Genomic DNA, 24,056 nt, shown 5'->3' with positions numbered 1-24,056 from the left:
TCTGTAGGCGAAGAGACAGTCCAGCTGGCAATCCCACCGAGGGCACCAGCAAGCCAGAGCTTATATAGAGCGCTATTTTGAGGGTTTGTAGGATCAGTGACAGAGCTATCCAATAGCATCAATGACCGATTATAAGAGACAAATAACAGGGCATTGAGAGCGCCATATCCCAGAATAGGCGCTGCAGCACCTAGAGCCAATGTGAGTACATATTTACTTTTTTTTGGGGGTCAGACAATAGCCAACCTACCTCGCACAAGAGAAGTAACGTTGTCGAAGCGGGCTAATTGCCGATGTGATACAGACGTCTCTGCAGGGCCACTTGCTTGCAGTCGAACCTTGATGAGATCTAGAGGATTTCCAATAATAATACCAATGGCGCCGCTGATATAGCCGGCCCAGAAGTCTGCTGACATGGAGCAAGATTATCAACCCCAGGTACTCTCTGTTGTGATGAGGGGAGCATGCATGGTGGGCCGGATCTGTGCACTGCGGGGGAGGAGGCCCAGGCATATCGCTGCTTATCTTCACGTGACTGCGTGATCCTTTGGCGTCTGACACGCCATTCGGGCTAGGCAACGACGCGCCTGGCAAAAGAGCAAACAGCAGTTGATGTTCGACAAAGAGTGACCGAGGCAAGGGACTCCCTAGAGCATGTAAGTCCCTCTCCTGTAAGCGTCGAATGAGGACACATTTACAGAGATTAAGGTATCGCCCACGACCCTCGACGCACGGCGGCGAGGCTACTCCCTCATCCAAAATATCGCGTGTTGGTACTCCCTCAAACAACTCGATCGACCGCCTCTCGAAACCCTTTAAATGCCCTGGCTCAGCAACGCCAACACGAGCCTCAGAAAAACCAACGAGGAAGCGGAGAAAAGTTAATTATGCTGGGGCGGATGGAAGTGTCGATGATAATAGTGTGAAACCATACACCAACGAGGATCGCCTGGCGCTCGCCACTAGAGATGTCAACAGATTCCCGGTCTTCAAAGCGCGAGATAAGGAGGTAGCATTCAAGCAGGCGTTCAAAGTTCCTCTCATCAACAAGTCGACTGGAACCTACGACAGTTCTCGACCCGCTCCGACTCTGGGAATGAGGCAGGGTGCTACATTCGTGGTAAAGCCGCTGCATGACCCGAGTGGAGAGTTTGCGATTGTCCTATACGACCCTACCGTTGATGACATTGAGGATACCGAGGCGAAGAAGCAGGAGGGAGAGCCCGAAGATAAGAACCCTAAGCTGGACGAGCCTCTCGTTCATAAGAGCCTGGCGGATATACTTGGGCTCAAGAAGAAGGTCGAGGAGCGTCCAAAGGTGCCCGTCGTGATAGATCCAAGACTGGCAAAAATCCTACGTCCGCATCAAGTGGAGGGAGTCAAGGTGAGTTTGCTTGGGCAAAACGTATGTTCTCTAGAATTGACCAAACATTCAGTTCCTGTATCGTTGCACCACGGGTATGATTGACAAGAATGCGAATGGCTGTATTATGGCGGACGGTATGGGGCTGGGAAAGACGGTGTGCTTGGCTATCCTCTTTCCTACACATCTCAGCTAACAAAGCCAGCTTCAATGTATCTCGTTGATGTGGACGTTACTGAAGCAATCGCCCGAGGCCGGCAAAACGACTATTCAGAAGTGTATCATCGCCTGCCCGTCAAGTTTGGTAGGGAACTGGGCTAACGAACTTGGTAAGCAATAAGCCCGAACTATGATTGGCAATTACTGACCGATCTAGTCAAATGGCTGGGGAAGGATGCCATCAGTCCGTTCGCGGTAGATGGCAAAGCCTCGAAGACAGAGCTTACAAGCCAGTTGAAGCAATGGGCGATTTCCTCGGGCCGCTCGATTGTCAGACCAGTACTCATTGTTTCTTACGAGACACTGCGGATGTATGTCGACACGCTAAGGGACAGTCCGATTGGACTGCTTCTGTGCGACGAAGGCCATCGATTGAAGAATAAGGAGAGCTTGACGTGGACTGCACTCAACAGTCTAAACGTCCAGCGTCGTGTGATTCTGTCTGGTACCCCCATCCAGAATGACCTTTCCGAGTACTTTGCCCTGCTCAATTTCGCGAACCCTGACCTCCTTGGTTCGCAAAACGAATTTCGCAAAAGATTCGAGATACCCATTCTCAAGGGTAGAGACGCAGCAGGAAGCGAGGAAGATCGAAAGAAAGGAGACGAACGTCTCTTAGAGCTCTCCGGCATTGTTAACAAATTCATCATTCGTCGCACCAACGATATTTTATCCAAATATTTGCCGGTCAAGTACGAGCATGTCGTTTTCTGCAATCTCTCGAAGTTTCAGCTTGACCTTTACAAACATTTTATCGCAAGTCCGGAAATCAAGAGTCTCTTGAGGGGCAAAGGAAGTCAGCCGTTGAAAGCTATTGGACTGTTGAAGAAGTTATGCAACCATCCAGACCTGCTCAACCTTTCAACTGATCTTCCCGGATGTGAGCATGCATTCCCAGACGACTACGTCCCCCTCGAAGGAAGAGGTCGCGATCGAGATGTCAGACCCTGGTACTCAGGGAAAATGATGGTCCTTGACCGTATGTTAGCACGAATACGGCAGGACACGAATGACAAGATTGTCCTAATCAGCAACTACACCCAAACACTCGACATTTTTGAGAAGCTTTGCAGGTCAAGAGCTTACGGTTGCTTGAGGCTGGATGGTACGATGAATGTGAAGAAACGACAGAAGCTGGTCGACAAGTTCAATGATCCTAATGGTGAGGAGTTTGTCTTCCTTCTCAGCAGTAAAGCTGGTGGGTGTGGTCTTAACCTAATTGGTGCCAATCGATTGGTGTTGTTTGATCCAGACTGGAACCCAGCTGCGGATCAACAAGCACTGGCGCGAGTCTGGCGTGACGGTCAGAAGAAAGACTGTTTCGTTTACCGCTTTATCGCGACAGGATCCATTGAAGAGAAGATATTCCAACGCCAGTCTCATAAGCAGTCGCTGTCTTCGTGTGTGGTCGACTCGGCCGAGGACGTTGAACGGCACTTCTCCCTGGATTCGCTCCGTGAGCTATTCCAGTTCAAACCCGAAACCACCAGTGACACGCATGACACTTTCAAATGCAAGAGATGCAGACCGGACGGGACACAGTATATAAAAGCACCTGCTTTGTTATATGGTGACACTAGTTCTTGGAACCATTTTGTGAATGACGGGGCAACAGGCCCGCTTAGCAAGATCCAAGACTTGCTCATTCGACAAGAGACTCAAGAGAGAGATGTCTCGGCAGTTTTTCAATATATCAGTCATTGAACGGCGAACAAGGCCTTTGTTCTCGGAGTATTGGGGCTCTTACAAATTGCATTGACTATTGGATCGGAAGCCGGTTTTGTCTTTTGATAGAACTGTCCTGGAGCGAAACTTTATGGGATGTTTGACTAGCGATTACTGGACTATGTGACTATCGAGATTTTGGTAATAGATATACGCTATTCATTCTTTCTTCTGCACAGTGTAGTATTTATCAATCGGCGGCGCGGCACTTCGTAAGGCTGCAAGGCGCCGATGCTTAGCGTGCTGAGTGGCCTGTCAGACCGGCCGAGCCTCCACTACGATGTACGTCACTCCGCATCTCTCCCTGACAACGCATCGTCGCCGTGTTTGCTCCCCACATTTCTGCTTGGACGACTGGGAAGACCGCCGACGCGACTGAGCCCGTCAACTGGCTTCTTTTATCCTTTTGTACTCTCCCCGTGTCGCACGCAAAACCCAACCAACAAGCGTCCCCAGGACCACGATAACGAGAGCTAGTTATCGGCCTTGAAGCTGCTCTCGCCAGCTCACCGCCCAAAATCCGACAGCTTTCCATGATGAGGATCGTGATCTAGAGCTTGATCTTATAGCAATCCATGAGGTTTGAAACATGGATCACTCAATCCAGCGGTTGCTGAACGACAAAGCTTATGATCGGAGGAAGCAAGGGGCCTTGGAGTGCGTACACGATCGCGGGAAACAATCCCGGAGGTTTACTTGACCTTGAGTTACTGACCTGTCTGGAAACGCATAGGCTCGAGAAAGTCGTTCGGGACTCTGCCTTTAGAGGAGATCATGAAGTCATTCAGAAGATCGTCGACCAGCTCTGTCACGACTACGCCTACGCCGTTCACCAACCCCATGCTCGAAACGGCGGTTTAATCGGACTTGCTGCAGCGTCGATAGCCTTAGGATCTGTGAGTTTATCGGATGAAGTTGGAACCCTCTGTGGATACTGAGACTTGCGACAATAGGAGGGAGTAGCTCCCTATTTGAAAGAGATCGTGCCGCCGGTTCTAGCTTGCTTTTCAGATCAGGATGCAAGGGTTAGATATTATGCTTGCGAGAGCATGTACAACATTGCCAAAGTTGCAAAAGGAGAGATCTTGCTTTTCTTCAATGAAATCTTTGATGCGCTTAGCAAGGTCAGTTCTGAGGATGAGTGCTGTGGAAAGGGCGCGCATTAACTTCAGCACAGTTAGCTTCGGACTCTGAGCTATCCGTCAAGAATGGAGCAGAACTGCTCGATCGGCTTGTCAAAGATATTGTTTCCGAATCAGCTGCACACCATGTATCAGTCTTACAGCTCTCAGAAAAACAGTCCTCCGACCCCGATGGCGTAGTGGACGAACTCCCAACAGCATTTTCGCTACCGAAATTTATACCATTGCTCAAAGAACGCATACATGTTCTCAGCGCTTTCACGCGGACGTTCTTAGTGTCATGGCTGACTTTGCTGGACACGATTCCTGATCTAGAGCTGGTTTCTTACCTACCAGAATTTCTAGGAGGGTTGATTAAATTCCTAGGCGATCCCAACAGGGACGTCAATGTCGCCACGCAGGGGCTGCTTGATAGGTTTCTGGCGGAGATCAAAAGGATCGCTCGTCTCAAGAAAGGGCTGGAAGAAAGCCGCAAAGGCCAAAGCGACAACCGACGCTCGATCACTAGTGACAGCACTGGCTTGGCTACAGACCCAACGGTTGCCATCGATACCGATAGCCAGGATAATGCCATTGAGGACTCGGAAGCGGAATCTGTCGGTACTGAAGAAGATGGGTTGCAGGCCGATGGAGACTGGATTCCTGGCCAAGATGTACAAATCGACTGCCCGAAAATCTTGGATATCCTCGTTGGCTTTGTTGATACCTCTTTTGGTAAGTACATACCCCAAGTACAGTAAATGAGGACCACTGCTTATACCGGAAACAGACGAGGAGATGCAGTTGACTGCGCTGCGATGGATTGATAGCTTTTTTGAAATCAGTCCCGGAGATATCCTCCCATTCGTTCCCCGTCTGCTTGATCAAGTGCTCCCAGCTCTGTCTAGTGACTCGGACCAAGTACGACAGGCAGCGCATCGTGACAACACCTCGCTATTGGATTACATCTTCAGCTTATCCCTATCTGAAGACAATTCAGACGAGGCCCGGCAGACGAAGTTACACACGACAAACACGAAAGGATTTGCTGAAAGAAGAGCGTCCACGCCAACTAGTAGACCGGAGGCCTCAGGAACCGACTCCAAGAAGGCCTCACCGCGAAATAGCATCCTATCCGCTGCTCCATCGGCCCCCGCGGATCTCGACTATGGCTCGGCTGTCAGTTCACTTACTCTACAGTTCTTGAATGAACACGAAGTTACCAGAGTAGCTGCCCTGTCATGGCTGCTAATGCTGCACCGCAAAGCTCCAAAGAAGGTCGCAGCGTTCAACGATGGGATATTCCCGGCCCTTCTCAAGACACTGTCTGATCCAGCCGAAGCTGTTGTTACCAAAGACCTCCAGCTTCTGTCACAGATATCGAGGAACAGCGAGGATAGTTACTTCAAATCGTTCATGGTGAACTTGCTGCAGCTATTCTCTACCGATAGGAGCCTGCTCGAGAACCGAGGAAATCTTATCATCAGACAGCTATGCATGAACTTGAGTCCAGAACGGATTTATCGCACCCTCGCAGATTGTCTCGAAAAGGAAGATGTAAGCTCAGTGCCCTATGTTTAGCCTTCCAGTGCTAACCTGTGTCTTATAGGACATTGAGTTCGCAAGTATCATGGTTCAGAATCTCAACAATAATTTGATAACTGCGCCCGAGCTTTCAGAGTTACGGAAAAGATTGCGAAACCTGGACTCGAGGGTAATTCAAATTGTGCCCAACTTGCTGACCCTTTGAGCTGACATCAGTCATAGGACGGCCAGACATTCTTCGTAACTCTATTCAGGTCTTGGTGCCACAATGCCGTGTCAACATTCTCCTTATGTTTGCTTGCTCAGGCATACGAACAGGCATATAATCTCCTTCAGGTTTTGTAAGTTGAATACTACCACGATTAACACGTCTAACAGTTTGCCAGCGCCGAGTTAGAAATGACAGTCAACATGTTGATCCAAATCGACAAACTAGTACAGCTCCTTGAGTCTCCCGTTTTCACCTGTATGTTCTTTTCTTTGATAACGGCCCTTTGGAGACTGGCTCCCAAATACTAAACAAGCAAAAGATCTCCGTCTTCAACTTCTCGAACCCGAAAGATACCCATACCTCTACAAGTGCCTTTACGGCGTTCTCATGCTCCTCCCTCAGAGCTCAGCCTTCGCAGCGCTCAAGAACCGACTCAACAGCGTCAGCAACATCGGCCTGCTCCATACCGGACCCCGCCTGTATGTCGACCCTTCTTTCTCCCCCTTTCCCATCCTTATCAAACTCAAATACTAAATGAATATCAAACAGAACCTCAATGGCCTCAACCACGACCTCAACCTCCTCCTCCTACGACCGAAGCAGCACGCGCCTCAAAAATCGCGACGAAAACTCCATCCGCTGGGTCGACCTCCTTGACAAATTCAAATCCGTCCAGGAGAAGACCCGCTCCTCGCAGCGCCCCTCCCAACAACGGCTTTTCGATAATGACACTACAGCACCATCAGCGTCAGCTCTCCAAAACACTACACTCACATCTGCCGATCAGATTCGAAGAGATAAGAGCTTACCAGACCCGCCGCGCCCTGGCTTCGGGACGGCAGGAGGTCGGGCTTCACCGGCTGACAGTACCGGCGGTGTGCAGAAGGGGAGGCAGAAGTCGGGGTTACCGAATTTGTCGAGGCTGAGGCTTCCTGGAGCGAAGAATAAGCGATGATGTTTATATACATATAGCTGGTGAATCGGAGATTAGGTGATGGCAATCTACGATTCGCGTGCACGAATCCGGGGGTTTGCGCACTCATCTGGAGTATGTAAGATGATGACGATGATGGCGCTACTCCATTGTGAAGTACTGCACTCAATGGACTTTCACCAGTTAGGAGCAGCTGCTCAAAAGCCAGAGACAATGCGAATTAAAGCCCATAAGTTTTGGAATTTTGAGTAAATTGGATAGATTGGTGTATGCTGAGCTTGCTTCGAAGTGTGAGCTGCGTATTTCACCGTCATCTTAGAACGACATTCTCCAAGTAAAGCTATATAGAGCATAGTGGTGTGAAGAGTATGGAAGATATATGAACACGATATCAAAAGTCGCTAAATGGTCTGCAAACCAAGAGAAGAACTGGCCATTATATATAGGCTGTGAAATCGTGGCTTCTAATCCCCTCCAGGAGGTTAGAAGGGCCGCGAGATTGTAAAGGAGAAATTGGGAGAAAGAAAATAATGCAAGCATATACAAGAACGTCATATAATCACGTCAAGGAAACACCGAAAGCAGAACGTCAAGTCAGACTTGACCACAACGAAAGAAGGCGAGTTGTCTGCTCTAAATCGTGCCATATAAAGAGTGAACCGAAATAGAAGGAAGGCGTGAAATCCTCGTCCTTAACTTTTGATCATCAAAGGGCCGAGGGATGAAGGAACGATATCGTCGCTGTCCCTACGGGAAACATAACGTAGAGAAAGCGTCGCGGCGAGTGTGCTGGAGATTGAGCGCCTGCATGTCACCGGGCACGCGAGTCGCTTGATGAACCCCAAGTGTGGGACTTCCAATGGGACCCGGTAGACTGCTTAGACACGGTCCCCGACGAGGAATTGGATTCGTTCGAGTAGATGTATTCTCCGTCGACATATTGAACCCCCGAGAATGTGCTGCGATGTTTGCGGCGGGCATAGCGCTGTTCTAGCCGGTAAAGCTCAAGTTCTGCATTGACCAACGATTAGCATTGTGGGGACATGTCTAATGTGAGCCCGCGATTCAGTCGAGTCAAGGAACGATCCGAATCGTTTGGCCAAGGTTCATAGGTGACCTACTGGCTTGCAACTTCTCAATGAGACCCATGATTTCGGTTGTATAGTATCCTTTCAAATCCGGTGTGATTGACCCGACAGGTTTGGAATTCCAATGATAATGCTGACGGAGGGCGAAAGAATCAAGAGCGCCGTGGATATGAGACGGTGGAAGCTTTCTATTGCGACAGTGGGAGATGTTAGCAGATGCGCATTATGCGTGATTTCAAAGCCTGTCGGCGCCCGAAGGTAAGCCGAGACAACCGATTACCAAGACATACCAATGCAAATAGCGAGTCTTCTCCAGAGGTGAAAATAAACAATGAATCCTTGAAGCCGAGCAAGCAACGGAGAACGATCTAAAGGAAGCAAGGAAGCCCAGTTAAAAGGAGAAACGCCAGGTTTTGAGAGAGGCAGGATGGAGAGGGGAAACGCAGGGACAAGGATCAGAACAATGGAGCTAGCAGTTGTGGGACGGGAACGCTTCAAGCAAATGGGGGAAGAACGGACTAACAACCGGCACTAATGGATGAAGACGGTTAATCTAGGCGTTCTGGACTCGATAGTGTTGCAGAGTGAGATTTATTCGCGAGGTTTCGTGCGTCAACGAAGCCCAATGGGGACAAATTGATGGCAGCCACAGCAGACTATGACGATAGTGGTTCCAAAAGAAAGGCTTGGGCGGAAACGGCTGAAAGAATGGAAATCCGACCGGATGGGGAATTGATACGCAAGCGGCAATAATAATGAGAACGAGTGTAGCTGTGTAGGACGAGCAATAACAAGCCAAGGAGGCAAGAAGAGAAGTGAGAACAATAATAATAAGCTAGCGAGAGACGGGGCAGACGGATGTCAAGAGAAAAGAGGGTCAAAGCACTCGAGTCGAGATTCGAGATTCGAGAAGAAGAGAAGAACGGATGGATCATGGAAGGTTCAGCCAGAGCCAGTGTGCACCAGTCACGGCTGACCCCGACAGTGGCAGCCCACATAACGTGATCAAAACGTGGAAGAAGAGTTGCCCGCTAGCCTGCTTGCGGTCTAGCCAGGGGTTGCAGCTAACTGCTTCGGGCCGCCGAGTCGTGAGGGAGATTAATCCAGATTAATTGGAGTCGCACCATGTGGCATGCATGGGCTGTGCAGTCTAACCGTCTATTCTTTCATCTGTAAGTTGTACACTTATCCAAGCCCAGTCTGGAGAGTATCGTAACACCCTCGTCCTCTTACTTCCGATTCGGACCCATGTCCTTGGCCTCTGTCTGTGTCTCATCCTCGAGCTCCACGTTGCGTTCGTACTCTGGATCTTGCGCCAGGGACGTTTCTTGGGCTGTGGGGACATGTTAGCTTGCCTTCAGAGTTCCCTCGTCAACCAAACTTCGAGAGATCTCGTACCGTTCCACAATTCAGCATAGATTCCATTCAGATCAAGGAGCTCGCGGTGCGATCCTAGCTCCGCGACGTGTCCCTCCTTTAGGACGAGAATCTGGTCGCAGTCATTGATTGTCCGTAATCGATGCGCAACAAACACGCTTGTCCGCCCCTTCTCTTTCAAAATACTGTTGATATTCTGCATCAGGGCTTGTTCGGTGTATGTGTCGAGGGCGGACGTCTATAGACATATGATTAGATCAAGACAATTGCTGGCTCGCGAGTCAGTTACTTACCGCTTCGTCGAAGAAGAGCAGTTGAGGATCTTTCAACAGCAGCCGCGAAATAGCCAACCTCTGCTTTTCTCCGCCCGATATCATCATTCCACGCTCGCCAACTTTGGTACCATACCCCTCGGGAAGTTTCTCAATGAGTTCATGAATATGTGCGCGCCGAGCGACTCGGCGAACCTCTTCATCAGACGCCTCAATCCGTCCATAGCGAATATTGTGCTCGATTGTGTCGTTGAACAATGGTGTATCTTGAGGGACAACACCAATTGCTTTCCGCAAGCTGTCCAGGGTGACGTCTCGGATATCTTGGCCGTCAACAAGAATGCGGCCTTCCTGGACATCATAGTATCGGAACAACAGCCTTAGAATTGTGGACTTGCCACAGCCACTAGGTCCGACAATAGCAAACTTCTGACCAGCAGGGATTGTAAAGGTTGCGTTCTTGAGGATAGGGCGGTCTGGATGATACCCGAAGGTAACATTCTCGAACCGGATCTCGCCTCCCTGTTTAAGCTCCAGTGGCTTGGCATCCGGCCGTTCAGTAATGCTCACATTCACCTTCTGCAAGTTGAACAGCGTTTCCATATCAAGTAGCGACTGACGCAGCTCCCGGTAGACGGAGCCCAAGAAGTTTAATGGCACAGAGAGCTGAAAGACCAGTTGGTTCACCATCACCAAGTCGCCAATAGTCAAGCTGCCAGTAGCGACCCCATCAGCAGCCAAATACATCATAGCGGCCAGCGCACTCGAGAAGATCATGTTCTGGCCGGAATTCAGAAATGCCAGGGACGTCGTAACTTTGATTGAAGCATCTTCGTAAGCCTTGAGAGCCTTGTCGTAGCGTGCAACCTCGAATTTTTCGTTATTAAAGTACTTCACGGCCTCGTAGTTGATCAACGAGTCTACGGCAACCGTGGCTCCCCGGTTATCGGCTGCATTTGCCTGCCTCCGAAACTTGGTTCTCCAGGCCGTCGTTGTGATCGTGAAAGCGGAATAGGCCACCATAGTGGCCGCGGTTATTGCGGCGAATTGAGCACCATACTGATACGTCTGGAATATTTGTCAGTTGCGCTCGGAACATATATCAGGTGAGGGTACACACTAAGATACCGCATACGAGAGATATCTCCAACGCGGTTGGTACGACGTGAAACACCATTGACGTCAGCAGAAAGCTGATACCTTTAGTTCCGCGATCAATTGCTCTCGTAAGTCCACCGGTCTGCCTTGACAGATGGAAGTTGAGGTCTAGCCGTAATAAGTGTTCGAAGACATTGCGAGCAACCTTACGGATGGCCTTTTGAGCGACACTTGCGAAAACAGCATTCCGCAGCTCTTGAAACAACGTGGCGCCGATTCTAGTTGCACCGTCTATATTGACGTCAGATTCCCGTGGAGTTGAAGAGGAGTCGCCCCAACTTACAGGCAATGATCATTGACCCGGCTACTGTGTACGCTGTCCCACCTAGGGAGGCGAAATCGACGTTCATCGAGTCAACGATGCTCTTGAAGTAGAAGGGAACTTCAACATTCAGAATCTGAAGAGCACGTAGTTAGTGAGAGCTATAGTAGCCGTGTGCCTTTTTGTGATTCCCGACCTTTGCTCCAACTAGTAAGGACAGAGCTGTCCCTACACGAAGCTTAGTTCCCCAATCACCCTGTGCAATACCGATTAGCCAAAGTACATAGGCCTCCAATCGTTCGGCCAGAGGTTCACCTTCGGCCAAAGGTATTTCGCCATTTCCCGCATTATTGCCCAATCTGCTTTTCTTTGTTCCTTGTTTGCAATAGTGCTCTCGCTGAGCAGGTCCTTCTTCGGAGCTGCGGCATTTTGTGGCTTGTTTGGGCCAGGGGAACCTGGCTTCGATGATAACGATGATAATGGACCAGCTGCCGGCGTTTTGCTATCTGTCGAAGTGGTCTCGTCCGGCCGTTTTTTCGTTGAGGATGTTCTGACCTGGGCTCCGCGGAGGGCAACCGGTAGAGGACTTGATCGCGGAAACGCGGAACGGTGGGTTATCGAGCGCGCGGGGATGCGCCAGCAAGGCGATCGAGCTGCTTGGAGCAGCATGGCGCCGGATCGCAGCTTCAGAGAGACCGATATCCAAGAATGCGTCGATTCTCTGCTCAGTGAACCATTGTTCTGGTGAATGTGAGGTTCGCTGACTTGAACTCTCAGTCCGCGTTGCGGAGCGCCGGGTTCGGAGGGGAAAAAAGACGGCGGGCGAGGATAAAGTGGTGAGGACCACCGGATTAGGTCACCTCAGCCACGAAACGCGGAGAGACCTTGGAAGCAATCACTTCAAGTAAACACAACAGAAGATGGTGCGTGGGGGCAGTCTGAGAGGATGAGGCAGAAAATAAATGTGAGGAGCTCACGGTGATTGCTTATTCTGTTGCAATCGGTTCGCGGATGATGCAATTCAGAGCCGGAAGCCTTCCCTACTGATGGCTCCCTGGACGGACCTTTGATCTCAGAGTGGCCGAGGCATCTACCTGCTGTTGTCAGAACCTTTTTCGACTCACTTTACTTCTGAGTTATTTGTTGAACAAGGAAGCTGTCAGCGCGCTCCTACAAACCTGGTCGCGCGGCCATGTTCTACTACTTGTTCAAGCAATGAAATGGAGGCAGACGAGGCTTCTATATCCCATCCTTTCACAATGGCAAGAAGACGCTAAATCGAGGCTCTAGAGTAACCTTATGCTGGACAACGGAGCCTTCGACTATGGGACACCCTGGACTCCTTCCCGAAAGAATGGCCTCAGTCGCGGCACCTCGAAGAGGCCGAGGAGCACCTGGCAGCTTCCCAAACGGGAATTGGTCGCAATTGCTCGTAAGATGGTCTTCGGAATTTCCCTGCGAAGCCTCTGATGAGAGTCTATGTTCACAGCTTCAGCATCATCCCCTTAGGTCTCAACAGACATCTTGTCCTCTCTCGCGGACAAGATGAATGTCCGGTGCATTATCTGTGGTCTTAGGATAGCCCGTGAAGGCGAGCCAAATGACCCCTGGCTTCAAAGATACCGCATGAGTGCGTCAATCCCTGACTGATTGGGTGCTATGCCAAAAAAAAAAAGTGGTTACTTACTGTTTACAGTTTATCGCACGAGTGATGGAGTCTATCTGTCCGGCACTCTAGTGAGAAGGCGCTCCGGAGACGGATCGAGTTTCCAAGTCCCCCTGCAGAACTCGATTTTCGCAAATATTCCAATCATCCAAGAAACGAATGGTCAATTCGGTTTTGTCATGCACAATGCGTGCTGGGATATCTTCAAGGTCAGGGCCGGGTCTACCTCGATCTCTCTGCACAGGATGGTTGAGGTCTTTGAGTCAGTTCCGAGAGCCCAGGGGTCTGCACGATCGTCCTGCTACGCATGGGGCCACATGTACAAGGGGTTAATCTGCCTCGCCCCTGGACGTTGGCCGTGGGAACAGAGAGAATGGTACACTCCACCCCGTACGCCCATCGAAACACAAACAATCAACAGAAGCCCGTTTGCGTCACCTATAGAAGATATTCTAAAGACAACTTCTTCTCAGTCTCAAGCATTCGACGTGAATCCAGTGAAATATCGCAGCTCGCCTGACAAAGACTGCTTCGCTGGTCTACCTCTGGAGATTGTGGAGGAGATAGCGTCCTACCTATCAACCACAACCGTGCTCACGGCTAGACTGGCCTCTCCGGCATTCACCCAGTTGTTCTATGACCAAATGTTTTGGTCTTCTAGATTTCGACCAAACCACGAGCGAGGTTTTCTTTTCGAAGTCTGGGGGAAACGTGGTGCCCGCGATTGGCGCTGGCTGTATCGGCAGACAAGAGATATCGTTGCAACCTACCCCGGCCTAAATAATAGACTGCGAATCTGGTGTATCGCGGAACTGATTCTTGAGAAATTGACTATTACCCGCGGAGACCCCTCCACGCACTTGTCGACTGGCCAGCGGCTATCGAGATACCGCAAGGGTGAGGTATATGGAGGCCCAACAGTTGCGAAGACTCTCAAGACGAAGACAGCAGCCCAAGCGATAGTTCCAGAAAAGACAGAGGTGCCGCCTGACGTCTATCGGATCGGAATCTCAGTTATTGAAGATGGGGAAACGACCTACGTTGCGGGATTACATCTCTTCCATGGCATGTCCGGGAACGTTATTCGCTTGGGATATGTCACGGCGCCTGGAACAACAAGTTACTCTGACATCAGTTCCCTGAAGGGCTTCGTTGTTTCCGTCGGATCAACCGGACTTCATGCGCTCCAAATTGTCCATCGCGACGATGATAGTCTGTCTACTTGGCATGGAAACCCTAAGCTTGGGGCAAAGACCAGGCGTCTTGTGTTTGTTGAAGAAATTGTTGCCTTGTCTGCTGGGTTCGATGTAAGAAGACACTTCCTGCCAAGCAAAATCAAGTCTAATAAGCGAACACAGGGATACAAAATGGTGTACATGGCCGCCTGGGGTACCCGAGCGCCCAAGTCCAAAGAATCGAAGCAGATTGACCTAATCAGGAATCATTTCCTATGGTACCCCGAACTTCCTACTCCTAAGGAACTCATAAATGAGACTTCCGTCTTTGGGAAGCTGGAGTCAAGCTCGAAAGGATTTCGCCCTGTGATATTTGCTAATTTCGGGGGTTCCTCTGGATCCGGTCTGCGGCACTTGGTGTGTGTGTCTGCAATGTTTGGCCTTGACCGGTTACTGAATGTCACGTTTTATTTCGAGGCGGATGGTGTTTTATGTCGACCTGTGCATCTTTCTCAACGCCAAGCCAACGCTCTAGGTATGGCGGAATTCGAAATCCATGGTTTTGCGGGGGAGTACATCGAAAGAGTTGAAGTTGAAACCTCCACAGTCTCAGACTATGTCACTGGAATCAGGGTATGTTTACCAACACCACAATCTGGTCTCGCTGCTCACATAACTAGTTAACAACAAACTGGGAGGACCAATGGACAGCCTCGGGCAATTTATTGGGCATAACAAAGTACACAGTTCTCCAAACGGCGCCAGGAACGATCCCCACTGGCCTCTATTCCACAGAGGTAACGCGCAAAGTGCCCTCAGAGAAAGGCAAATGCTAATCCTGAAACTTAGGGAAGAGGCGGGATCAAGAATATGGGAATCATCTCGCAGCGAGTCAAGCCTTGGGGCCGACATCATATATGAGGCGAGCATCGCGGGTAGTGCTCCATCAAGCAGACTTTTTTAAAGCGCATCTATATGGGCGGTAGCCAAGAGAATATGTTATATCAGCTGCTCAAGAGATATTGAGATCGGAAATCGGCGGGATGTCTATGATAGTTTTCATGTTGTACGTCCCTTTGACAAGGAATAAAGGTCGAATTGCCCTTTAATGCGCGATGGCGAGTTCTGTTCAGGACAGGCACCGAAAGCAAACAAATGTTCTATTCGGAAGCAGGAATGAATACTAGTGGTTGATGGAGCATGCTTACTTTTAGTTTGAACCAAGCCATGGATGGTTCAAAGTTCTTCATGACCGGGGAGAAGCAATGGCTGGACGGCTCGTGCATGCACTTTACATACAACTCCGAGGTCGTTGGACAGTCCAGCGGGTGGCTCGCGGGAAACTTAAGATAGCATACAGCTTGAAGGATTTGCTTCAAAGAACATCTGAGAATGTTTTCTCAGGTGGTAGGACTGAGATCGCCCGGCACGGGTGGCCCCAACCGCCTCCCGTAGCCGTAGCCATCGGTGTTAGTGTACGAGACAGAGTAGTCTGGACTCCTCTCAACTCGCCAGCACAAAGGGCTCTGCTGCCAGTGGGATTAGCTGTCGTTTTTGCTTTTCCGCCAGGGTACTTTTCTTTTTCGCTTTCTCGGTCCTTATCGCCCCTCGCCTCGTCCTTACTTTTGTGACCAGCAGACGGCCGCTGGTGCTCAATCGCCTCCTGATTGATCTCCTCCAGGCCCAGTCGGGAGCCCTTCCCTACACTCCACTAACAGTCGCGCCTACTCAGCCTTTCCCCTCAAACCTCTCCTGAAGCCACCGCTTCTTTTGACGAAACCTTCCCCTCCCCCTTCCTCTCCTCAACACCCCCTTTACCCCTTATATTCACCACCTCCCTCCATCTCCTCCCTCGACGTTCATCCAATCTCGGCAGTCGGGAGGGCACTCTTTCAAGATGGATCCCAACAATCGTCCCCACATGAACTTCGGGTACAATGAACGTGCCTTCAACAATGCGGCGGCAAACAATCGCGCGTATCCCACCACCCCTTCCGCGTTTCCCCAGCCGATCTACCAGAATCAGAGTCCGCAGGACTACATGGAGGCTCAGAACGGTGTTTACGGTCAAGGATATTTCATGCCGAACCACTACGCTCCCCAGCAGGCCGCCTACGCCCAGCCCCATTACGGCCAACCCAACCTGCAGTCCCCTCAACCGGCCTACCAGTCTCGCATGGGATACAACGCCCCCGCCAATGATGGAACAAACGGCTTGATCCAACAATTTTCCAACCAAGATCTCAACTCCTCCAACCGGACCGGGTTCTTCAATCGCGCCGCCTCGCCTGCTCAGAGACCCCGTACTGCTGGCTCTGCGGCGCCTGGACAACAGCAGCAACCCGGTCATTTAGCCCCACCAATGCCTCGCAGCCCTCGAACTGCCCCCGAGACTGAAGAACTCCAGCGTTACCCAGAGCGCTTCTCGGAGAACGTTCACAAGCGCGGAAAGGCCGCCAAGGAATTGATCAATGTATTCTTTCAAGAGAATATTGAGCGCGCGCGTGATCGTAACATGCGGTGAGTCTCATTCTAATGTTTTGATAAGCGGTATTTGAATTTGCTAATTCCCGGTTCGTGGATAGTTCGGCGGAACTCGACAAGATGATTCGCGAGCCTAGTATCCCTCAGGACGCAAAGGTTAAAGAAGCTGAAATGGTTGGAAAGAAGGAGTCGACCTTCCTCCGATTCCTTCGAACTCGCGAGACTCCCTCCAACTTCCAGACGATCAAGATCATTGGAAAGGGTGCTTTCGGTGAGGTTAAGCTTGTACAAAGGAAAACAGATGGCAAGATCTATGCGCTCAAGTCGCTGATCAAGTCGGAAATGTTTAAGAAGGACCAATTGGCCCATGTCCGCGCAGAGCGTGATATCTTGGCCGATTCAAAAGACAACCCATGGCTCGTCAAGCTCCACGCCTCCTTCCAGGACACTGCATACCTGTACCTGTTGATGGAATTCTTACCCGGTGGTGATTTGATGACGATGCTGATCAAGTACGAAATTTTCTCGGAGGATATTACCCGCTTCTACATGGCTGAAATTGTGATGGCTATCGAAGCTGTCCACAAGCTGGGTTTCCTTCACCGGTAAGGCTTCCTAATAGATACACACCACGTGGTTTTGATGACGCCCACTGACATGACGCGCCTTCCAGAGACATCAAACCTGACAACATTCTCCTTGACCGTGGTGGCCATGTTAAATTGACTGACTTCGGTCTTTCTACTGGCGGCAAGAAAACTCACGACAACTCATACTACCAGAACCTACTGAAGAACTCCACATCTAAAGACAAGAACCGAAACTCCGGATATTTCAACGATGCAATCAACCTAACGGTGTCGAACCGTGGACAGATTAACACTTGGAGAAAGTCCCGCAGAGCCATGGCATACTCGACCGTCGGAACTCCCGACTACATCGCGCCTGAGATCTTCAACGGCCAAGGATACACCTACCTTTGCGATTGGTGGTCAGTCGGAGCCATCATGTTTGAGTGTCTTGTGGGCTGGCCTCCATTCTGTGCTGAAGACACCACAGACACCTACCGCAAGATTGTTAACTGGAGAGATTGTCTATACTTCCCTGAGGAACTGACCCTGTCTCGTGAGTCCGAGGGCTTGATTCGAAGGTATGATCATCCGCGAACTCTCTGCTTGCGAAGCTAACCTTTCTATTTAGCTTCCTTTGCGATGCGGAGCACCGCGTTGGAAACGAAGGTGGCCAGTACGGTGGCGCCACTCAGATTAAGAATCACCCATTCTTCCGCGGAGTTGTCTGGGAGCAGCTCCGAAAGATCCGTGCTCCCTTCGAGCCAAGACTCAGCTCAAATATCGATGTGTCCTACTTCCCGATTGATGAAATCCCTCAGGAGGACACAAGTGCTATTCACCGCGCTCAGGCACGTGCTATGCCAGAAGAACAGGAGGCCGAGATGAGCTTGCCCTTCATCGGTTACACCTACAAGGCGTTCAACGCTTTCCAGGCCACTTAAGCATAGATTCAGTTCCGAAATTTTGAACGAGCCGATGGTGATTCGTCCTTGGAAAGTGTGAAAGCGCGCGGGCTTGCGTTGATACCTTTTCAATGGCTCATCTAGGCTAGCGTCTCGGTCGGTTTAGACCCTGTTGATTGGTTGTTTATCAAGCATATAGCGCATATCGTGTTACTGGGCACATGAGCATCTTCTTTCAATTTATGTACGCGCTTTCCTGTTCTTAGATGTTTTGCGTCCATGTCGCAAGCCGACAGTCGCTGGCTACACATTGTACCTAGCGCTGAAACACTTTCCCCGGTGTTTCGGTTGGAGGGTTGAACTTATCATACGATTACCTGCATGCATATCATGATTGACCGGCTCTTTGAACCTATCAGGACGGTGCGATGAACACTGATGGTTATGAAATAACAATTTACATGCGTTTCAGACGCAGATATTCCCATTTTTGATAAATGCCGGAGTCAACAACCTGAATTTTGCTTTCAATGAATCCCGAGAAACGCCTAACGCACACCCAATAGAGCTATAGAGACAGCAGCCCAAATTCCTGGTAACCCTTGTCCGCTTAAGCAGCCCCCAACGGCGCCAACCCAGGCACACCGCTGAACCTCTCCTCACGCTCCGTCTTGAACATAATCTGCACCCAAAACTCCTTGCTATCCTCGTCAAACCACGTCCAATACCTCCCTTCACGTCGATCAATCTCCCGCGCCTGCAACTTGAACCCACAGGTCTGATACGGCTCGGCCGCAACAACCAGGTACTGGAAACTCTTATCCGGCGGCTCCTCCACCTTCTGCTCAAACGCACTCATAAACCGCACCCGCGGCTTTACACCAGGCGTAATCTCCTGATACTGCAATTGAAATAACAGCCCCAACTGCCTCGTCAGCGGATCCCGCACCTTCGTAATCTTATAACCCGGCCGCCCAATCTTGATCGTCTGCTTCCGGACCTGCACTCCCATTGCACCAGGTAAAGAGTTGGGATCTTGGTTCTTCCCTTCGCGCTGCTCGCGGGCGGCACGGCGAGCGAGGTTCGTTTGATGCTTCCGCCCTTGGGTGTGCGCGAGGTACGAGCCGTCATTTTGGTGGACGGTCAAGCAGAGGCGGCACTCAAAGCTACCGACATGGTTCTTGAAGAAGTAAGGATCTTTGTCGAGGTCGATGGTTTCGAGGGCGAGTTTGCGGAGCCGTTCGCGTCGGTCTGCGTTTGTTGCGGAGTGCGAGGCGACGCCGCCGCCGCCGAATTTCGAACCTGCGCGGTTCTGTTACCTGATCAGTATACACATCGCATTATCAAGTATGTTATTGGTGTAGTGTGAGTGCGTACCTGGTAATCCATTTTGGCGATGGAGATGTAGTAGATGAGGGACGAGTGGAGGTGTTTGATATGTCGCGGAGTTGAAGCTTTGCGGAAATTCGAGTTGGAGATTACATAAGCGGATAGACCGGGCTCCGATTGGAGAGGATTCAGCTTCGATCAACAAAGTTATAGACGGTCTATCTCAGAATAGATTATGAGGTTACATCTTGGATCTTTCGATTCAATATGGCGCACCATGAGCTGGTGAATCAGCGTCGTTCCTATAACGGCGATCTGTGCACGATCCGCTATGTCGGCAAGGTTGAGGGAACCTCCGGGGAATGGCTTGGTGTCGAATGGGATGACCCAACAAGAGGAAAGCATTCGGGGCAACATCAGGGGGAGAGGTATTTTACATGTACGTATTCCCTATAGCCGACATATGCTCGGTGTCCACACTATAGCTACATCAGCTTTGAGTTGGACATCAGCTCACAATCGAATACAGGCCTGAGAAACCACCCCACGGCAGGGTCATTCGTGCGTCCGTCACGACCAGCAGACGGCCCACGGGGCTTCATAGAGGCGCTGCGTGAGAAGTATGCCTCTGAGTTTGAGCAGAGCCGCGCAAGGCAAGCTCGTGCGGATGCAGATGCAGCGCAAGATTCAGAGCCACCCATCCAATTCAATGGCAAGATCGCCGAGGAAGTTGGCTTCGATAAGATTCGGAAGCAGCTTGCCGAGCTCGAGGAACTGAAGATTGTCCTCCTGGATGGGTTGCGCGTGGCGGGCGTCCTGGCGCAAGAGGCTAGCCGCGAGCAAATCGAGGAAGCACGGGGCGAGATTGCACGGATCTGTCCGAAGATTACGGAGCTGGACTTGAGTCGGAATCTGTTTACCGCTTGGGAGAATGTGGCAGATGTTTGTGGTTCGCTTGAGCGGTTGAAGCTTTTGAGGTTGAAGTGAGTATCGCATGTTGGTGAGTGAAGTGGGTCGGAGTATGCTGACGCAAAGCCTGCAGTGGTAATCGATTTGCTTCGGCTGTGGGAGAGTTGCTCTTCAAAGGGATTGAGGAGCTTCACCTAGATGATACGCTTCTTCCTTGGGATCAGGTATGTGGCTGCGGTTCTTTTGCTGTGCTAGATTGACCAGTATAGATATCTGCGGCAGCCGCTCGATTTCCAGCACTCACTTCTCTTTCGGCTTCAGCAAATCAGCTTTCGTTGATCTCAACACCATTGTCGAATACGATAACTACCCTTATCCTCGGAAATAATGACTTTACTTCATTAGGGTCAATAAAGACCTTGTCCTTACTAAAAAGCCTCCGGCACATATCACTCAGGGGGTGCCGCATTGAGACGGTAGCCGAGACAGGGTCCAAAGAAACCTTCCAGTTCTCTCCCAATCTCCAATCCGTGGACCTATCCCGAAACAAAATAAACTCGTGGCAGTTTATCAATGAAATTCCGCAGCTCTTCCCCGGTCTGCAGAACCTCCGCGTCTCCGGAAACCCTCTGTACAATCAATCTGTGGCCCCGTCAGCTGTCACCGGCTTGCCTGAGAAACCTATGACAGTGGATGAGGCTTATATGTTGACTTTATCTCGGATATCTGCATTACAGGTGCTCAACTATAGTACCATAACAGAAAAGGATCGCAGCAACGGAGAACTCTACTACCTATCGCTTATCGGAAAGGAGCTGTCGGCATCTCCAGAAACCGCAGAGTCTGATATTCTTAAAGCGCATCCCCGATATCATGACCTTTGCCAAATATATGGCGAACCGCTAATCGCACGAGCCTCTAAAGCAGCTGGCTCGACCGCCGCCATCAACCCCCGGTCCGTCGCAGCGCGCTTAGTCCGAATAGCTTTCCACCTAAGACCAGGAAACACTCACGACACGAGCTCTGCTGACGGAGTCAAAGTAAAAGAAATCCCTCGCTCCTACGATACATACCAAGTTAAAGCCATCGCCTCCAGACTCTACGGCCTGACTCCGTTTGAGTTTCGGCTGATTTGGGAAACGGATGAGCTGGATCCCGTCAGCAAAGAAAACATGGACATTGAGGATGAATGGGATAGTGAAGATGAGGATGGGCAAGAATTGAGCACGCTACAGAGTGGTGAAGATGACAAGTTCGTCAAGAGAGAGGTCGAGCTCGTGGATACGACAAAAGATATTGGGTTTTGGTTTCAATCGGATCTTGTTGAGGCGAGGGTGCGGATTGAGCTTACTTCACGCTCATGAGAAGAAACCTCCCTATAGATGATGAGTTAAATGATGAATAATGAGATATGTAAGGTGCTTTGCATTTATATGCTTTGTAAGCATAAAATATTGAGCCCCTATTTCTTGAAGTATATATTTGTGCCAAACCATTTGTACAGCACTGCCACAAACCAAATAATTGAACAATCCAGTTCTTATAAAATAGACTGAAAATATATTTTTTATTCATTAGAGGTAAAATAAGAATACCAATCTTTATTTCAGACGTACTAACATAGACCCTACAATGAAGACTGCGACATATGGATCGGACGTGATGCGTAAAAGCGGCAACATCCAAACCAGGATAGGAAACTTGACTGCGGCGCGGCGAGATCGAGCTCTCCACATTCAACTCTGCTCTCAACTCTCAATCAATTCTCAACGACATCTATAGGCCTCCATCGCGGAATCTCTTCTGTCTCGAGTAATAGAGCGGGAGGTCGGAGGATTAAGCTATGGCTGAATACTGGAAATCAACGGTAAGTTTCACCTCTGCTATTCGAGCAACGAGCGCACCCTACAGACCCATCTCTCCCAGCTCACTTCTAACACCTACACAGCCGAAATACTGGTGCAAACAATGCCAGATCTACATCCGCGACACAGCCTTTGAGCGAACCCAACACGAAGCCACGGGCAAGCACCAAGGAAACCTCAAGCGCTTCCTGCGCGACATTCACCGCGACAACGAGCGATCGCAACGAGACGCACAACGGGCAAAGGACGAGGTCGAACGATTACGGCAATCCGTATCTGGGAAACCTGGGGACAAAGCGCCATGGAAGAACGGCGCGTCGTCAACACCAGCGGCCCCGCCGCCACGACCGGTGTCAGTGGAAGAGAGAAAGAAGCAAATGGCACAGCTTGCGGAGATGGGCGTTGCGATTCCTGATGAGTATCGACGTGATATGGCGCTTGCCGGAGATTGGCAGACGGTCTCGGAGAAGGTTATCCGGGCGGAGGATGAGGAGGAGACACAGCAGTCTACCCTGGGGGTAAGGAAGCGGAAACATGATCTTGACGAGGAGGAAGAAGAGGCCAAGCGCGAGGCTGAGCGGTTTGTGAGTAAGGGGTGGGGGTCGGCTACGAGGCGGTATCCTGGTGCTCAGGAGGATGAGGACCTGGATGCGCTTTTGGCGTCTACGAAGGATGCCAAGAAGGCGAAGATTTCTGGGGCAGAAGCAGAGAAGGGTGCATCTGCTAAGGAGGAGGACCAGGCGAATGAGGGAGCTCCAGTCAGCGAAGACGCTGATCAAACGCATCTACCGAAGGAAGAAGACACCACGGGAGACAAGCCGTCTATTCCACCCGCATCGAAAGAGTCAGAAGAACCAACTGCAGGCGTTGTTTTCAAGAAACGCAAACCAAAGGCCATGAGGAGATAGCCGTCTGAAAAATATCCCTTATAGTCAGGTAGACTTTGCATTCTGGCTGTGCAACTCACAGAACATCCATATTGCAGCTAGATGGTTCATCGGCGTATTCCAGGCCAAGGAGTCCAGGGGCATCCTCGTGCTTTAAAAATCCCCTCATTAGCATTGGGATTAGAGGTCCACGGTTCGCTACGCAGCACCGCATTCTGCAAACCGGTCATCGGCGGCCTGACTTGGTTGTAGCCATCCTATGCAGAAGGGCCCATGTTGCGGGACAAACTCAAGAAGTTTGAGAAAGTTTACCTCGAGCACTGAGTTGTTATCAGTCTCTGTGTGAGAACAGAGAGCTTCATGCTTTATATGTGAATTATGCTTGAATTTTCTTGCCGTCAGGCTCTAACAAGCCAATATTTGAGGTAAACTTGAAGCGCAAAGGCAGAGAAGCTACATATTGTAGAACATAAGATACCTAGCATTTGTACCACTGCGGTGGGGACCAAAAAAAAGGAATTCAGCCTCAATATGCGGAACAATTTATTGTTAGTAGAAGCTCTCTAAATTAGGTGTTGATGTGAACCAAAGTTGCCACAGCCGGGGTCGAAAAAATTCTCCGTTGAGGTTCTCTCGAGGAATTCCGGAGAGTCGGCCTGTTGTTCGTTCTTCATCGGCGGACCCGAAGAAGCTCTTTGAATCTTCGCTCTTCTCTTCTCTTTTCCCTCTGATCGCGCAACTTCCCTCGTCGCAACGCCGCCATTCCCCCTCCCAACCCGATGCGGACCTTGTTTGGTGCCGAATAGAGCGTCCTGGTGGAATAGTTCTTTCGGCTCGCTTCTTTTCGCTTATCTGACCAGTGCATGGTGAGTAGCAGAGCCTCGAACGGCCTCTTTACCTGTCTCCCCGATCCCTCCCCCAACACCGCGACTTTGTTACCTCTCCACTTTATCTTCTTTCTCTAGCAGAATTCAGCCGTCGGCAATACTGTG

At 50.4% G+C, this 24,056-nt stretch overlaps 9 protein-coding genes across 9 annotated transcripts; 5 read left to right on the top strand and 4 right to left on the bottom strand.

Annotated features, from left to right (window-relative positions):
* Positions 1–414: 414 nt before the first annotated feature.
* Positions 415–7,139, top strand: BJX68DRAFT_257975 (vacuolar protein 14 C-terminal Fig4p binding-domain-containing protein; the record flags this gene model as incomplete). Its single annotated transcript, XM_071043445.1, has 15 exons — positions 415–438; positions 701–1,384; positions 1,437–1,520; positions 1,569–1,692; positions 1,740–3,262; positions 4,048–4,162; positions 4,268–4,431; positions 4,485–4,553; positions 4,593–5,163; positions 5,219–5,985; positions 6,038–6,142; positions 6,196–6,314; positions 6,360–6,439; positions 6,504–6,663; positions 6,734–7,139. 15 exons carry the CDS (start codon positions 415–417, stop codon positions 7,137–7,139), a joined length of 4,995 nt encoding a protein of 1,664 aa, XP_070894753.1.
* Positions 7,140–7,360: 221 nt separating this feature from the next.
* On the bottom strand, positions 7,361–8,063 carry BJX68DRAFT_245117 (uncharacterized protein). Its single transcript, XM_071041448.1, has one exon. It carries the CDS (start codon positions 7,671–7,673, stop codon positions 7,434–7,436), a length of 240 nt encoding a protein of 79 aa, XP_070894752.1. The 5' UTR covers positions 7,674–8,063; the 3' UTR covers positions 7,361–7,433.
* Positions 8,064–8,370: 307 nt separating this feature from the next.
* Positions 8,371–9,383, bottom strand: BJX68DRAFT_169258 (uncharacterized protein). The gene is made up of 2 exons (XM_071037030.1): positions 8,726–9,383; positions 8,371–8,394 (listed from the first exon to the last, which is right to left on the bottom strand). Exon 1 carries the CDS (start codon positions 9,202–9,204, stop codon positions 8,863–8,865), a length of 342 nt encoding a protein of 113 aa, XP_070894751.1. The 5' UTR covers positions 9,205–9,383; the 3' UTR covers positions 8,371–8,394; positions 8,726–8,862.
* On the bottom strand, positions 9,320–12,271 carry atm1 (ATP-binding cassette Fe/S cluster precursor transporter ATM1). The gene is made up of 7 exons (XM_071037029.1): positions 11,591–12,271; positions 11,472–11,531; positions 11,297–11,411; positions 10,976–11,244; positions 9,877–10,923; positions 9,605–9,821; positions 9,320–9,539 (listed from the first exon to the last, which is right to left on the bottom strand). The coding sequence occupies exons 1-7, from the start codon at positions 11,942–11,944 to the stop codon at positions 9,436–9,438; spliced, it is 2,166 nt and encodes a 721-aa protein (XP_070894750.1). The 5' UTR covers positions 11,945–12,271; the 3' UTR covers positions 9,320–9,435.
* A 111-nt stretch (positions 12,272–12,382) lies between these two features.
* On the top strand, positions 12,383–15,209 carry BJX68DRAFT_169371 (uncharacterized protein). Its single transcript, XM_071037031.1, has 5 exons — positions 12,383–12,905; positions 12,972–14,248; positions 14,300–14,749; positions 14,797–14,913; positions 14,966–15,209. Exons 1-5 carry the CDS (start codon positions 12,821–12,823, stop codon positions 15,035–15,037), a joined length of 2,001 nt encoding a protein of 666 aa, XP_070894749.1. The 5' UTR covers positions 12,383–12,820; the 3' UTR covers positions 15,038–15,209.
* A 419-nt stretch (positions 15,210–15,628) lies between these two features.
* BJX68DRAFT_245095 (serine/threonine protein kinase CBK1) lies at positions 15,629–18,546 on the top strand. Its single transcript, XM_071041447.1, has 4 exons — positions 15,629–16,636; positions 16,702–17,205; positions 17,274–17,750; positions 17,801–18,546. Exons 1-4 carry the CDS (start codon positions 16,014–16,016, stop codon positions 18,111–18,113), a joined length of 1,917 nt encoding a protein of 638 aa, XP_070894748.1. The 5' UTR covers positions 15,629–16,013; the 3' UTR covers positions 18,114–18,546.
* On the bottom strand, positions 18,527–19,566 carry BJX68DRAFT_169186 (spliceosome assembly protein PRP11). The gene is made up of 2 exons (XM_071037027.1): positions 19,452–19,566; positions 18,527–19,386 (listed from the first exon to the last, which is right to left on the bottom strand). The coding sequence occupies exons 1-2, from the start codon at positions 19,461–19,463 to the stop codon at positions 18,685–18,687; spliced, it is 714 nt and encodes a 237-aa protein (XP_070894747.1). The 5' UTR covers positions 19,464–19,566; the 3' UTR covers positions 18,527–18,684.
* A 25-nt stretch (positions 19,567–19,591) lies between these two features.
* On the top strand, positions 19,592–21,700 carry BJX68DRAFT_245093 (putative tubulin-specific chaperone). The gene is made up of 4 exons (XM_071041446.1): positions 19,592–19,842; positions 19,933–20,386; positions 20,446–20,536; positions 20,582–21,700. The coding sequence occupies exons 1-4, from the start codon at positions 19,671–19,673 to the stop codon at positions 21,674–21,676; spliced, it is 1,812 nt and encodes a 603-aa protein (XP_070894746.1). The 5' UTR covers positions 19,592–19,670; the 3' UTR covers positions 21,677–21,700.
* Positions 21,701–21,913: 213 nt separating this feature from the next.
* BJX68DRAFT_245092 (putative formin binding protein) lies at positions 21,914–23,743 on the top strand. The gene is made up of 2 exons (XM_071041445.1): positions 21,914–22,179; positions 22,261–23,743. The coding sequence occupies exons 1-2, from the start codon at positions 22,156–22,158 to the stop codon at positions 23,083–23,085; spliced, it is 849 nt and encodes a 282-aa protein (XP_070894745.1). The 5' UTR covers positions 21,914–22,155; the 3' UTR covers positions 23,086–23,743.
* Positions 23,744–24,056: the final 313 nt, after the last annotated feature.

The sequence above is a fragment of the Aspergillus pseudodeflectus genome (genome assembly GCF_044049435.1).
Source record: "Aspergillus pseudodeflectus strain CBS 756.74 chromosome Unknown BJX68scaffold_55, whole genome shotgun sequence".
NCBI classification, from domain to species: Eukaryota; Fungi; Ascomycota; class Eurotiomycetes; order Eurotiales; family Aspergillaceae; genus Aspergillus; species Aspergillus pseudodeflectus.
This window is presented reverse-complemented; position numbering and strand designations above follow the sequence as displayed.